This window comes from Nycticebus coucang, chromosome 5 (genome assembly GCF_027406575.1).
Source record: "Nycticebus coucang isolate mNycCou1 chromosome 5, mNycCou1.pri, whole genome shotgun sequence".
NCBI lineage: Eukaryota > Metazoa > Chordata > Mammalia > Primates > Lorisidae > Nycticebus > Nycticebus coucang.
Window position 1 is genome coordinate 28098485 of NC_069784.1, and position 15665 is coordinate 28114149.

Consider the following 15665-nt stretch of genomic DNA (forward strand, 5'->3'; position numbering starts at 1 on the left):
TAGTAGGTTTACTCCAATGAAGTATAGAACAATTTCATTTTAAGAATTAGTATTTGCACTGTACTCAGCCCTACTATGAAGCTAAATTATAGCTTTCACGTGAAGGCTATAACCCAACTATAGCACAAAACTATGAGGAAAGGGCCAAGGAAAGGGAAGGGAGGGGGGAGGTTAGGGTGGAGGGAGGGTAATGAGTGGGGCCACACCTACGGTGCATCTTAGAATGGGTACAGGCGAAACTTACTAAAGGCAGAATACAAATGTCTACATACAATAACTAAGAAAATGCCATGACGGCTACGTTGAACAGGTTGATGAGAATAATTCAGATTGTATATGAAACCAGTCATTGTACCCCTTGATTGCACTAATGTACACAGGTATGAGTTAACAATAAAAAAAAAATCAAGAAGAAAAAGACCAAAACCAAAAAGAAAAATTAAAAAAAAAAAAAAGAATTAGTATTTGCAAAACATGGTAGATTATGTACTTTGCTATTACTTAAACATGTGGCTAAAATTCTAAGATCAGTTTAAAATGGGTGAGATATACCTACTTCCAAAAAATTAAAGTGTGGAGTATTTGTGAACATAAAAATATAAAGACCATCGAAGTAATCTATGTAAAATCTTTGGCACACTTTCTGATCCAACACTTGTTTGCTGAATCATGTCAAATGTTGGACTCCCTAAAAGCAGAGCAAATAAAATTAAGCTGCCCTGATGAGATTCCTCTGTCTTCTCCATTCTGATCCCAACTCTTACCATCACTCCTGTATCATCTTAGCAGTCTCCACTTTAGAGCATCAGGTGGTTAAGTATAAAATAGCACAGTGATTTATTTAAACGAATGATGGAAATCTTCCATTTTAAGAATTACTGTTTTCAAAAGCAATGGGAGATTACATCTTTTCCTATCACTTAAACTTATGGTTAAAATTGTAAGGTCTGCTTAACATGAGTCAGAAACTCAAGGGTTTATTATGCCTCATTCTTAAGATCCTCTTGAAATTAGAGGTTTAGTTTTCAACCAAGCAGTCACATGATGTTATTGTCGGGGCTACACACCAGGACAGTAGTGTACCCAGAATACTGTTGCAAGCAGTTTTGATGGTGGGCAAACAGTACCTTTAAGAGACTCTAAACATGATTCTAGAAGACTCTCCGTACATAGTGTAACTGTGCTAACGGGATGCTGTGCACTGTATCCCCACACAGGGCTCACCTCCTCCCTTCCACTGATAAAAGGGATGACAGGAAAGAAATAAATGAAGAGCGAGAAGCAGCAGGATACTGATACTGTTGTCTCCTATATTTTGAGGGTTTAAGAAAATAACTAGGTAATTTTATATGCAAACCCTTGTCCTGGGAGAGAACTATTCAATATGTTAGTGTTCTGCACAAAGTTAAAGAAAAAAACATAATATTTCACAATTATGAGCTTAATTTTACCCTTGTCTGCTTCTTACACCTGTTTCTTTTTCAAAGGACTATTGATATCCATAAATTGTCTCCAGTGGCACTCAGAATAAATTCTCTTTGCATAAAAAATGGTTTGCACTCCACATTTAATCTTAAATGGGGTGACATTCTCTTTTCTATTCTGAGGCCTCAAATTCTGTGTAGGACATTTTCTAAGAATGCATTCTTATTTACTACAATTTGTTTCAGATACTTAACTGTGGGCCGAGATTCTGCATTTATGGATTGAATAATATAATTCTCTTATTTTCCAGTGACTATAGCCTTCCATGTTATTTTGGAAACCTGCCGTTATCAAAGTGTGGTTCTTAGGCCAGCCCCAAAGCATCTTCTGGAATTTGGTAGTGAACATTCTCAGGCCCTCCCAGATGAATGTATCAGAAATTCTGGGGAAGAGTCCAGAACTCTGCGTTCCAACAAGCCCTCCAGGAGTTGACACATGCTGAAGTTTGAGAACCACTGATCGCCTAGAATCTCATCCCACCCAAAGGATGTCCACAAGCAAAAATGTGCTGCAATTTGGAAGTAAAATAAGAGTATTTCCCTTTACTAACATAGATGAATCCTGACACCTAGAGAGACTCATAAATATAAAGTTAATCTATTTTTTTCTTATGTAATCAGGCTTTTGCTTCCAGCAGGTTTCAAGAGCTCCAGCTTGTAAGAGCAATGTCATTTTCACCGTCTTCTAGACGGGAGAAATAACTGTGTTGGCTTTATAGTTAGAGTAAGGCTGGAGAGGTGGGTCTGGTGCTTAGGGATTTAAGATGACGAATGGATAAAGATGGTGAGAAATCTCATTCTAGTCATGCCCTCCTTTCCTAATTTCCCTTTTCACTGTTTGGTCTTCTTCCCCTTTTCCTTAGGGAGCCGGGTGATTGATAGCCTAATCCAATGACCGTATTACAGCTGCTTCGACTAGGACTCTTTTCCTTATCATTAGCAGTTAGCCTATGGTTAAATTCACAGCTCACTGCTTGGTACAGCCCCTGAGATTTAAGGGTCTGGCCTTTAGAAAATATTTAACATAAAACTGAAATCTTGACATACTGAGAACTCAGTTCTCTGCAAGGCTTCCTTAATTAATCCAATGTACTGTACCACTGTTCTGTATGAGACGGTGACATGGTGAACTGTTTCTGAAGCTTACAGAGATGTGTAGTTCTAAATTAAACAGCCACTGACGTGTACCTACACTGATTTCTTAGTACAGTAGATGTGCATGAATCTGTGAATATTTAAATTCAAGCTCAAACGGTGACACAATACTCTTCTGGTTTTACTTTCATAATAGAACATTTTTTGATTAATTTCAAGCTTGAAATCATTCTTTATGAAAAAACACACACAGAGGAAAGAAATTTAATAATTCATTACCACCGCTGCAAAGGTAAGTTTTCTTAATATGCTTGTCAGAGTCCTTTGGTTTACAAAGTCTATCAAATATTTTTTTAGGAACTGGAACAGACATTAATTTATTTTCCTAATTTTAAACAAAAGAAAACTGCATGTAAAAATCCTGGTACCCAAAGAATTTGTTGGCTCTTAAACACTGTTTGATTCCATTCACTTGTCTGCAGGACAACAGTTATTTTAAAATACCTCAGGAAAGGATGTAGACCTTGATCTATGCTTTAAACCTTTGCCCTTGCTCCAGTCCGTCGATGAGCGGTAAGCATCCATGAATATGGCAGCTGAGTCCCAGATGAAAAATTATGCATCTCATAAACTGCTATTCTGCTGAAATGTCAAGCCAAGGCCAGGCTGTACCTCAAACTCAGCGCTTGGCATTTTCCTTCTGTCTGCTTTGTTGCCATGAAGCAAACATGAGCAGTGAGGATTTGTGTAGGGTAGGTAGCAGGCGAGCTCACTGTCAAAAATCTATTATTAGGGCTCTGATCTCCTGTGCAGACCAACAACGGCTAAACAGTGAGGAACTTGGGCTGCGGGAAAGGCAATATAATGAAAAAGGGGATTTTTTTATCAATCTGTATGTGAATATATTCAAATAAGCCTAATTTAAATGAGAATATTTCTAATGGTGAGCTTCTCTCAACTAAAGTGATACTTCACAGTGAAAATTATAATTCAGCATCTTTATTTGATATGCTTACTTTGGACTGTTCTTCAAGTGTAGTACACATATATTTGTGTGTCTTTAATAGTTTGAGTTAGACTTGTGATAAGCTAAGAATGTCTTTACATATGTGAATATAGACCAGTTTTTTTTTTATTATCCTGCTACATATACAAAAAAAAAAAAAAAAAGAAAAGAAAAGAAGAAAAGAAAGACAGAAAAGAGATAAGTAAGTTTTAAATGGAAGGCTCCCATTTTAAATTATTCTCCTTGATATGGCTTATCACCATAGTTTTTATTCCTTTAAATCATATGTTTATCGGGTTATTTTAGATATTTCAACATTAAAATATAAGTTCTTATTGATACAGATAGTTACAATAGATAGCTTCAATTTTATGACAGAGAGTAGGCGTGTTTTTCTAAAAGCATTTTATGCACCAATAAGTATGTGATTGACACACAAAAATCCAGTCCATTAAGAACTACCTCCTACGAAAAAAATACCAACACTGTATTTATGATAGAATTGTAATGTGCAGTGTAAGAACTTACAGCAATCCTGCCAAAATTTTCAGTTGCTTGCATGTGGAAAAGTAGGTATTTAAAGAATAATGTAACTAAAATGTAGTTCTAATAAATGAGGTTCTAATATACTTGATGTTTTGTCATCTTCCTGATTTTACACAAATATTCACTAAGGTGCAGCAAAATAAGTTTGTGATTAAAATGGATTACACTGGATTTATATTTATATAGCGGCCAGTAGCACGTACGTGCTGCTAAGTAACAACTTTTGATATCCAAGTAACTATATTAAAAATAAAATAAACTATGGAAAGTGAAACCAATGCTTGAGGTCTTTAAGAAAGTAGATTTTTCTTATGTATACACTACGTACTCACTTCCAGCCTTACACTGGCTCAGATTTACATTACTAGCGAAATTATTACCTTATGCTTTCTTTTATCTTGTTTTTTCTATTTTGGTTTTATATTGAAATACCTTTAGAAGTCTTGTAACCCTGAGAGCTCTGTCAGGGCTGGGTGTCTAGAATTTCATGTTGCTAGATTTCAAATCATTCATTATTTACCTGTAGACTATAAGAACATTCATGAGTATGCCATTGTAATTTGATAAATACACAACCATTTCTTAGATTCTTTAATAACTTACATATGAACAATAAATTTAGCCTGAAATAGAGATCAAATCTTGAAGGCCATCTTTGATGAATTATTCAGAAATCGATAATAAAGTTTATGAGTCTTACTGTGGAACAAAGTGTGTTCTGTTGTTCTAATTAGGTTAAGTTGATACATAATCAATAATCTCAACAAAGTAGCCAAAATTTGAAATTAAGAGCCAGAATTTCATTTTCTTTTGTAGAAGAGAACAAATTTGGCAAATAAAGTAATTTCAAACAATAAGTTAATTTTTCAAGCTTGTAGGAGATAAATTATATTTTGCCTCAAGTGTCTTTTATTGTTTCAATTAGAGTGCCTCCTTCACTTTCTCTACATGAGTTTGCATGTACAATACACAAAATATGTGTAGACCATTTAAATTAATCCCCTATTAATAAAACAAATTAAAACCACAAGAAACAACAACAAAAACTCTTTCAAATGAGTTTACCAAATGGAAAGAGGCTTCATTACTCTTTATCCTGTTGCACCTGTAAATGAGCAAAGGTTATCCTCATGAAGTCATGGTCTTTAGTTGATACCATGCAGGACTGATTCTTAACCACCTCTAAAGAATCTCACCCACAGGGAGGATTTCATGTGAAAATGTCACACCACAGCTGGATAGCAACATCTATATAGGTGATAGTAAACACTGAGTTGGGGGCTTTCTTAAGATGTCCTTATTATTTGGTGATGAGGTCAATAAAATCTCAAAATTTGAAACTAAAACGAGAAAAGAAACTGAAACTAGGAAAAAGAATGGGTAACCCACACAAAACCCCAGTTTATAATTATGTCACTGATGAAATTAGAGTTTCTTCCAATCAAATAAAGTCAAAGGATTTCTACTTCCTTTCTTCCCAGAAAACCCAATAATCTACTCCCCTGTGTAGTGATACATGAATTAACTGCTGTTTGATATAACATAAATTTTCTGCATGGGTTCTAGGAGAAGGAAAGTTAGCTGGGAATAACTTAGTGTTAAGTCTATACTATCCAAGGGAAGACAGAGGATAATTTTTTTTAAATCAATGATTTAGAAAGAGTACTTGTATGATAGAGAGCTTGATCAGCCAAGCTAGTTTCATAAAAATATCCCTTAGAGGGCAGCATCTATGGTTTAGTGAGTAGGGTGCTGGCCCCATATACCAAGGGTTGCAGGTTCAAACTTAGCCCTGGCAGAACTGAAATAAAAAAATAGCTGGGTATTGTGGTGGGTGCCTGTAGTCCCAGCTACTTGAGAGGCTGAGGCAGAAGAATCACCTCAGCCCAAGAGCTGGAGGTTGCTGTGAGCTGTGATGCCACTGCACACTACTGAAGGTGACAAAGTGAGACTCTGTCTCTTAAAAAAATATATATATATATATATCCCTTAAAAATATGAAACACTTCCTTTGATACTATTCTCACATTAAAAATCACTTGATCTATAACCCGGTATTTAACATACCAATACCATGATGTATTTATCCCATAATTAAAATCAGGGTTTACAAATCATTCCTTTATGACTTTAGTAAATATTCTAATCACCTACATGTAAATTAGAAAAATAGATAAGATTGTGGGATGAGGACCTAATTTTCCTTCTTAATATAACTTTTAAGCTCCAACAAGTAGAGTTTACCTTCCTATAGGCTTAACGGCTTATTTTACTTAACAAAAAGATCTCCCTCTGCAATGGTAGCTTTCAAGTATTTTGAAGTTAACCACAGTAAAAATCACAATTTACATCACAGCGTGTATACAGGTGCATACAGTGAGTACAAGTGAAAAAGAAGTTTGACGAAACAATGCTTATTCTAACTATGTGCAAAGCATTCTGACATTTTGATTCCATTTCTTTAAAAATGTTGATTATAGTTCATTAACCTTGATTTCATAGTATACTTGTGAGTTGGGAGCCAATGTTTGAAAAATAATGGTTCTAGAATTTAGACTAATTATATCTGAAATAATTCAACTGACATTCCTCAGTCGAGACTCTATCATCCCAACGCAAGTCACTGTCCCTTCTTAGCTACTGCATTTCAAGATAAGGACATTGCTGAAATGTGATCACTTTTCCATACTCAGAGTACTGCCCCAGGTGTCTCACTGTTTCCCAATTTGAACAAAACATAACCTTCATTTCAAATATAAATCTTATTCTCAGAAAAAAAAAAGTTGAATAAACAGAGAATATATTGAAAAGAAAAAATATCCTTCCCTGGCCACAAGAGTGTGTGTTATATTTCAGGTAGCTATCCAAAATGGAACTCTATTTAGTTTTCACTTAACGAAACAAAACAAAACAAAACAAAAAAAAAAAGAAAATCTGTGACTTGGGCAGCTTCTTCTAAAAGTCAACATTCCAATGCTTGAAAGAATACTTGAGAAAATATTAGCACTGTGCTGGGGTAATTTTTTTTTTTAAATATTGTAAAAATATATAGCATATTTTAGGTAATTTTCAATACTGAACGGCCTTTGAAGATCTGACAGCCATATTTGATAAAACTCTCCTAAAATTCGAAACCATTATTATTTAACACAATTTTGCTAGGCTGGGTTTTGCTATAACTCATTCTGAAAGTATTTTGTTACAGAGCTCAATTCTGTCCTAAAATATATCATCATTGCCTCTTTAAACTGCTTTTTAGATTCTGTTACCTTTAAACTAAAGCAAGCATTGCTTTAAAGGAGGAAACCTGCATTAATTTCATCTGTATGGATAATGGCTATTTTCATAACAGATCGTGTAATGTAAAGAAACTTAATATAGAGCCTATAAGAAATGTGGTACAAGCCCTTAAAAATGTTAGGGACTTCTTGTTTAAAATGAAAGTTCCACGCAGGCTTTGCTGAGCTTATACCTCCAGTGAATATTGATATATGCATTTATAAATCTTAGAAATAAGAGTTTTATGGAAATGCTAATAGGCCCTGAGGTATGGCCGGACTTGTTTTCAGGCACCACTATCTATAATTTTCAGAGTGTGTATACTTAAAGACTGAAACACAAAAGACTTTTTCTGATGCTGTAATTTTGTGGTTTTATTAGACTGAGTTATAGTATTGGAGAATATTCAGAAATTGCAGCTTAAATGAGAAAACGTGAATGATGTTACTTATATAAAATACTACTGCAATAGTTCTTTTATTAATTTTTAATGTTCCGCACCCTCTGTGACCTCCTTTATTCTCTTGCTGTCAACATGGCAGGCTGGAAAAATTGAAATGGGCTGACAGAAAACATAGTGAATGTTATAGCCCAACTCCGGAGTCTCTTGACTCTATTTCCGTGGCACATGCTAACGTGGTCCATGCTATTGTGCATTAAAGTAATATTTAAGGCCCCATTTGATAACTCCTGATAAAAGCAAGCTGTGTCTGGGGGCCGAGCGGGGGCTCTTTGTCAGCCTTCCTCATTCTGACACTGTGGGAATGGCATTCAATTAAAAGCAGAATCTAACCTTTCATTCCTCTTCTTGACCATGGCTCCCAGACACACTTCATACTCTCAAAACAGAATATCTCAGCATGGACAGAGCTTTGTTTCCTGTGTGGCCTCCTCCTAAAACACATTTTGGTCTGACTCAGCAACACTTTTCTTAAACAGTGGGACACTGCTGTGTTATGTATATTTACCACTCTCTCTGTCACCAAGAAGACAAATCCTCATGCCACTACGGTCAAGAACCTCATAGCATTGTCTTTGCAAGACCAAGTTCATACTGTCACAGCCACAGAGTACACAGGGCGATGATGGGGAACAGGACTTTGGTATTAAACTTCCCTTTCTTTTTAAAACACAAGTGTTCATAAGGAGAAAGAGCACACAGTGGTGTGAGGGCTGCAGACCTCTTGTCAGTTTGCATTGTGAGAAGGGCTTGTTTGGGACAGTGATGAAAGCAAAGCTTTTTGAAGAAGATAGATTTTTAAATTTTAGGAAGAGAGGAAAGTAATCTAGACTATGAAAAAGATATAATTAGGCCAATTTTCCTTTCAGAGCACCCTGTTATTAGTTTTTACTAATAAATGTCAAAATTGTGACAATGGGGAATTCTGAGGAAAGCATAGACCACAAGAGAACAGAATGTGTGCAAGACCCCATCTCGGTGTTATCTTGTGCTAAGAGTTACTTGATCAATCTGTTCTGTCTGTTCTAACGATTAGAATAGTGGCCAGCAATGAGTTATAAGATTTGGTATCATTAAAGACATCAAACTCTTGCCTGCAACATGACTTCCTGATGATTTTTCAGTGACCAACACCTACCAGATACTCCTCCGTATGTGGTCCGCTTTCCAATACCCACTGCTGGCCAGGGTGTGCCATCATATTTTAATCCCATCAGGCCTGAGACAGTGTTGGTGGCTGTAACACCATCTGCGCCACCTATGAAAAACACAATGTTTCCCTGCAGTTCTTAAACACATGATGGTTATAACTCCCACTCAAACCCCCCCTGACCCAGAAAAATGCACACTCAACTTTCTCTTGAGAATATTTCCTTTCCTCCAATGCCTTCGTAATTATTTAACTCCTACAATTATGCTTAAAATTCTAAACATTAAAAAAAAAAGTTTTAGTTACCATGACTTCATTTTCTCAATTATTATACAAACTTGTTGATGCCAAATGTTTTGTATTCAGTGTTATTTTTCAGGTAATTTGTAATGTCTTTGCAATTAAGGGTGCAATTTCCCTGGGATGGAACACAAACACATATGATTTATAAACTCATGAACTGACTACATGATTTATGTGTTCAATGGACATCTGTTGAGCATGTGTTTAAGGCAGTGTGCTAGGCCCTATCAAAAATAAAGGGAACTCACTAGACATTTCACATTGTAGAGGGCAATCTTTCTCCCTTCCCTTGCCTGGCCTTCTCTTCCTTTTTTTTCACTTTGTTAAAGGTCCAAATGCTATCGCTGAATTGATACATTATTAAGTCATTTATTTCGAGAGCCTTGGTGTGACTGTGGTTTTGACTCTTAAATTCTTTGTGTGCGAAACAAGTGTTTATTAGGAAAATTTACAAACAATCTTGAGTTACTAGACCGAAGTTTGGATCCATTTACTAGCTTGAATACTAGGTACAAATCGACCACATTTGTGTGATCAGGAGCTTAATTTAATGTTTTTAAAATCAAAACACATGTTTGTGGGAAAAGGCATACTTCAGCACTGCTACGTAATTCTGCTCAATATTTACAAAACTGGGCAAGTGATACCAGTCTAGTTCTTACCTTCCTTTGCAGCTCTTGCGATGCTCACGATATCAGTGACATTTGGGGTCAACTTGGCAAAAAAGGGAATCTGAACAGCTTGCCTAACCCAGCGACAGATGTTCCGCACCAGCTCTGGATCCTGTTCAAATAGGTCAGTTAAATATAGAACATAATTAAAGAATTGTGATCAAAATGTGTACTGGAACAACAGCAAAGCTGGAGATGTGCAAGACAAATCCGACTTGACAATGAGCTACATGATAGATTTCTCAAATTCCTCCTCAGAATTACACCTAGACTCATTAGGGAACTAAGGTTAACACACTTCAAGTGAACTGCAAATTCATCACATAAAGGTCAAATTCCTCAAGGGAGCCTTTGGAAAATAAAATTACAAAGAATCAAATGCAAGAAAGTGTTTCTCACTTTGAGTTAAGTAATATCAGGAATGAAACATAAATTTTTGGGGGTTAAGTATAGGAAACATTACAGAATTTCTAGATCTCATTGGTTTAACAATAAATAAATAAATAAATACATACATAAAAGTGCTGACTCCTGGGTGAATGATATTAAATCCGAAACCTGATGTTTTTATTATTAAAAGATTTAGTCTTGCTGAAGCATATTTTAAAGTAAATCTATCAGTGACTTCATCATCACTTTAAATGTGATATATACTATATGCTAATATAGAATACTTCAACTTTGGACTACACATGAGCCGATCAGTAACTTAAACTTTCCTTTGTAAATGTTACCAAGATCTGCACAGCATTTGTCAACACTCATGGACTTGAAACAATTGATCAAAATGACAAAAATGAAATAAAATATCAAATGCTCATTTTAAAAGCAAGTAATAGACATTTTCCTGCACCTGTTTCCTGTGATTTTTCTGGGCTTTTATTTTCTCATGGGGCAAGTATCATTTAGAGGGCAAATACCTATCCTTTCCGTTGAAATAACTTAGCTATAGTAATGTTCTTTGATTTCAACACATACAATAGTCCTTTTTTGTATTACTTTTAGTGCAAAATTTATTCTGACAGGTACTGATAATGTGCTTTGACAAATTACCTTAAAATATGCAATAGCAATTCATTATTGAACTTGGTAATATTATCTTAGCAAGTTAAAATGTTTTTTGAATAAAAGAAAAACCCAGAAAAAAATATAGGCATATATTTAAACTATGAAATAGTAGGCAAGCGTATCATTTGTAATTAATGTTTTTATAGGTAAGGAAGTTGCTCTTTGCATTTTAACCTTTCAAATTCTTTTAAGATGAAATTTCTAATGTTATAACCTTTAGAAAGAACCTTTTCACTTAGGCTTGATGTGCCTTGATCTGTCAATCTGTATTACTCTAAAAGTTAGGTGTTTTGTGCTATGATACTGCAATGAGGTAATTTCTATTGATTGTTATCATCTCTATTCAGGCCAATATAATACTTTTAACAAGAAATCTTTGGCTTGACTTGCTCTCTTTTCAGAACAGTAATTTCTTCATTAAACAAATATTTAAAAGTACTATCTGGAATGCTCTACGGGGCATACTGTGCATTATGAATAGTAAAATCTAGAGACTTAGCTGTACAAATTCTAACTCATGAAAATGGAGATCTGCCCCGGCCCATGCAATGTTCATGAAATATTTATAAGTGCTGCATTGGTATTATGAAGGCAGTTGCATCTTTGTGACTTTCATTTCTAAGTTATGAATTTCCATGGGACTTAGCCTAGAAATGACAGTAACTCTAGATGATATGAATTGCATGTCCTTTGTGAAAGCTCTCTTTAAGGCAGAATTTGACAATAATTTAAAGATCACTTGAATTGCATAATACATGGAAGGTAACCTAATAAGAATTACTGAAGCAAGTTTAAAATATTTTTTTTCAGTTCCAGTAGAGTAAACACTAATAATCTGATATAGGCGTTTAAGTGGCTTTCAATACTATTGACCACCATGTCATTATAATTTACTTTGAACATTTGTCAGAATATTTTTCTGATTTTCACTATTTGACTACTTAAAATGAATGCCTCCTACCCATTGTTTAACCATTTGGAATTTGCTCCAAGTTTTTCAGCTTCTCTTGGTTACTACTATTTACCTAAGTCATCAGTCCCTATTTTGAGCGACCATAATTTGACCCCACTATAGTTCTATCAGTAAGGTTGATGGTGTTTGGATGTATTTTGTCATCTTCACAGCTAGCCAAGCCAGCTGTTGATCAATCCGTATCGCCAATTAAAACACAATTTGATTACTTCAGAATGTTAAAAGCAATTTCTGTGAAACATTATGGTGTAAACCAATGACTGTCCTAGAAATTACAGTTTTGTTTGACAAGGAGAATGGATGTTCTAATACAACTAGAAATGTGATGAAAAATGAATTTACATACTTTAGGAATTAAGGAATAGATTGTAACTATTCACACTTTCCTGGTTTCTTCACACTTTTGATATGAACGTTAAAGATCTCGAAGAAATTAGTAATCTTGATCCTCTCATTTTTTAGCAACAGCATCAGATAGTTTAGCTCTTTGTAATAAGCAGTTTATAGAGTCTTGTTGAAATGAGCATGGTTTAGACAATTTATAATTCTAAAATTTCTCTCTAAAATCTTTAGGATAGGAAATATACAAAGGAAGTATGATCTCTCTGACAAATTGAGACTTTACTATTATCAATAGCAGCAAAAAGCAAATAATACAAAACAATTCTGGACTGTTCTATTTCCAAGCACTCAAAAAATATCAGTTGTGTCAATGAATGGAGAATGAATGAAAACTCAGCACATTGTCAATTTATTTCTTTATATAATTCATCAAAATGCAGACTATGTCTAGGTTTAAGTAAATCCCAGAAATAGCTGGGCATGGTAGCTCCTGTCTGTATTCCTAGGTACTTGGGAAGCTGCGGTGGGAGCCCAGGAGTTCGAGACCAGGCAGGGCAACATAGTATGACCCTTGTCTCTTAAAAAAAAAAAAAAAAGATATATTTTATGATAGATAATGTCTAAAAGCATGAAACTTATGAAATCTAAGAAGACTACTTTACAAACCTAGAATAATCTGCAAAAACAATAATAGACAACTATGCTACATGGAATGCTTAATAAGTCTTTTAAAATGTCTAACACAAAAAAATGTCTACCTGGATTACCAATTTTTACTGGCACTTTCTAGAGGTTATCTATCATGCTCATCCCCAACCATAACTTGCAATCTCTCCCCTAGCAGCTGTTTTTGTCTGTGCATATATGTGTGTATGTGTGTACTTCAGAACCTGTTAACCCTTTTCTTAGTCATGTGACCATCATTGAAAGCTCTGAGGCAATAAAATGGATTTCCTGTGATAGAGGCCCATGAAATTACCAGCAGGAAGGCACTGAAGTCCTTCAGGGAATGAGTAACAGCTCTGGGGACCAAATGGTGGTCTTGAGGGTAGAATACGAGGTGAAAGTACCAGACTAGATTTGGGAAGTGTTGTACAGAGGATAAAAGCAAGTTCGAGATATATCTGGTCTATTGGAAAATTTTGATGAGCCCAGTGCCTGCCTATAATTAATATTCTATAGAATAGATTCCTATGAAAAATCAAACAGTGACAATAGCTAATTAGATTGACAGCTGCAGTGGTTTTCACTGTGCAAAAATGGTTGTTTTTAAAGCTTATTTTCTTCTCTGAGTCATAAGATAACAATTTTAATTCTAGTAACTGGTATGTTTCTAGTTACACATTAAAGGGGTTCTATAAATGATGTACCCTGCTGCTTTTTCAAGCCCTGAAGATGATCTCTCCATTTTAGGGCTGGCATTTCCAACAATTACTTGGGCATCAAATCTCATTGGTTTCATGTCCTCTACAAGGGAACCAGCACTACAGAATGAGGCTGTGAGAATTTCTTGATAAGCTAAATTGCAAGTGAAATTTTGACTTGAAGAAACATTTCTGTCCAATTAACCTGATAATTTTCACTCTGCACAATTCTTTTCAAAATGGCTTTCTTAGAAGTTGGCATTTCAATGAATCCACTGAAAAATTGTATCAGTTATAAAATGTTTTCCACTAAGGAACTCTTAAGTCCTAATTCACATGACATGCCAAGAAGGGGATAGCATTTTTATTATGTCCTCCTTTCTGCTGGAAAGAACTAGGACCCAGAAGATCAATCTGAGCACCGATTTCACCTTCTTAATTTTCTTTCCCATTATCATGTCCTAAACCATCATCTTCTTTAGCAAAACTGCTCCCTAAAGTGAAATTCAGCCATCAATTGTAAACTTGAACTATAAAAGGTTTCTATTTCATTTATACCCATAAGACTAGATGTAGCTGGGAAGTAATAGGCAGAAGCGATGTATTTATCCTTTTATGTCAATAAAATAGGAAAGGTCATCAAATACTTCAGGTGAGTTATTAGTGAATGTGAGGGATGTGTCCTGGTATGGAGATGTTTTAAATTAACTTAAGTTTAACATGTGTCCTTTTTGCATCTGTTTTCCTGCTTAAGAATTCTAATGATGGTACAATCACTTTGGAAAATAGTTGGGCAGTTTCCTCTAAAGGTAAAAATAGACTCACCAATCAACTCAGAAATTCCACTCTTAATTATATACCCAAAAGATATGAAAACATATTTCTTCACAAAGACTTACACTAGAATGTATACAGGAAAACTTTTTCAAAATAGCCCCAACTTGGAAATGACCACAACCAGCATCAATACATGAGTGAAAAAGCAAATTGTTTCATATCTACACAATGAAATACTATGCAGCAATAAAAAGAAACTAGTAAATCATGCCAAAATTTGGAATCAATTAAAAAAAATATGCTGAGTTAAACAAGCACAGGAAGAAGTGTAAGGATACTTTTTGAAATTTTACAAAAGGAACTATGAACGTAGAAAGTAGTATTGCTGGGACTGAGGATTGGGGGTAAGGGAGGAATTTAGTGGGAAGAGGTATAAGGAAGTTTTTTAAGGCCATGAAAATACTATATATGTTGATTGTGGTGCACACAAGTATAGACATTTGACAAAATACAACAAATTCTACACTTAAGGTGTTTATTCCAATATAGATAAATTATATGCCATAAATTTCATTTAACATTTTAAAAATAATTATGAGGGTACTCTAATACATAATAGAGTACATTAATACATATGTATTAATGTACATATGTAAAATATATGTAAAATACATACATATGTAATAATGAAAGCCATGCCGTTCTAGGCAACGTGGGTTCTATTCTTTCAGCAAATATTTATGAAGCATGGGGCACTGCAATTGTTCTGTACTGGATACTAAGACAAATAAAACAAGGAAGTCAGAGACTGCTAGGAAATACAACCCAGGCACATAATAAAATGCATATTGTATGTTAAGTGTCAAAAAAAAATATCTTGGTAATGCTCTACCATTTTTAATTATTTCAAGAGCACACAGCACACAGTTGGTACATGGACGACATTCAACAAACATTGTTGAATTGATAGACTTAAACTGCAAACATTGACACCTACTTTCTTATTTCTATTTACTTAGGAGAAAATTGGGAGTATAAAATTACTGGGTCCCAAATACCCTAATAAACAGCTATTTCCATTATGTTAAACAATGAAGATTTAAAGGGGTATCATATACCATCCTTATTCTCAAAAAATATCAAAAAG

The 15665-nt window shown here is 34.8% G+C and overlaps 1 protein-coding gene across 3 annotated transcripts in view; it reads right to left on the bottom strand.

Moving 5' to 3' along the window:
* Nucleotides 1-15665, bottom strand: part of DPYD (dihydropyrimidine dehydrogenase) — an 883000-nt gene that overhangs the window by 229137 nt on the left and 638198 nt on the right. For all 3 annotated transcript variants that reach the window (XM_053591597.1, XM_053591598.1, XM_053591599.1), the window contains 2 exons: nucleotides 9986-10106; nucleotides 9009-9128 (listed from right to left, as the gene is read on the bottom strand). In XM_053591597.1, coding sequence (XP_053447572.1) covers nucleotides 9009-9128; nucleotides 9986-10106 — 241 coding nt within the window. The remainder of the gene's footprint in view (nucleotides 1-9008; nucleotides 9129-9985; nucleotides 10107-15665) is intronic.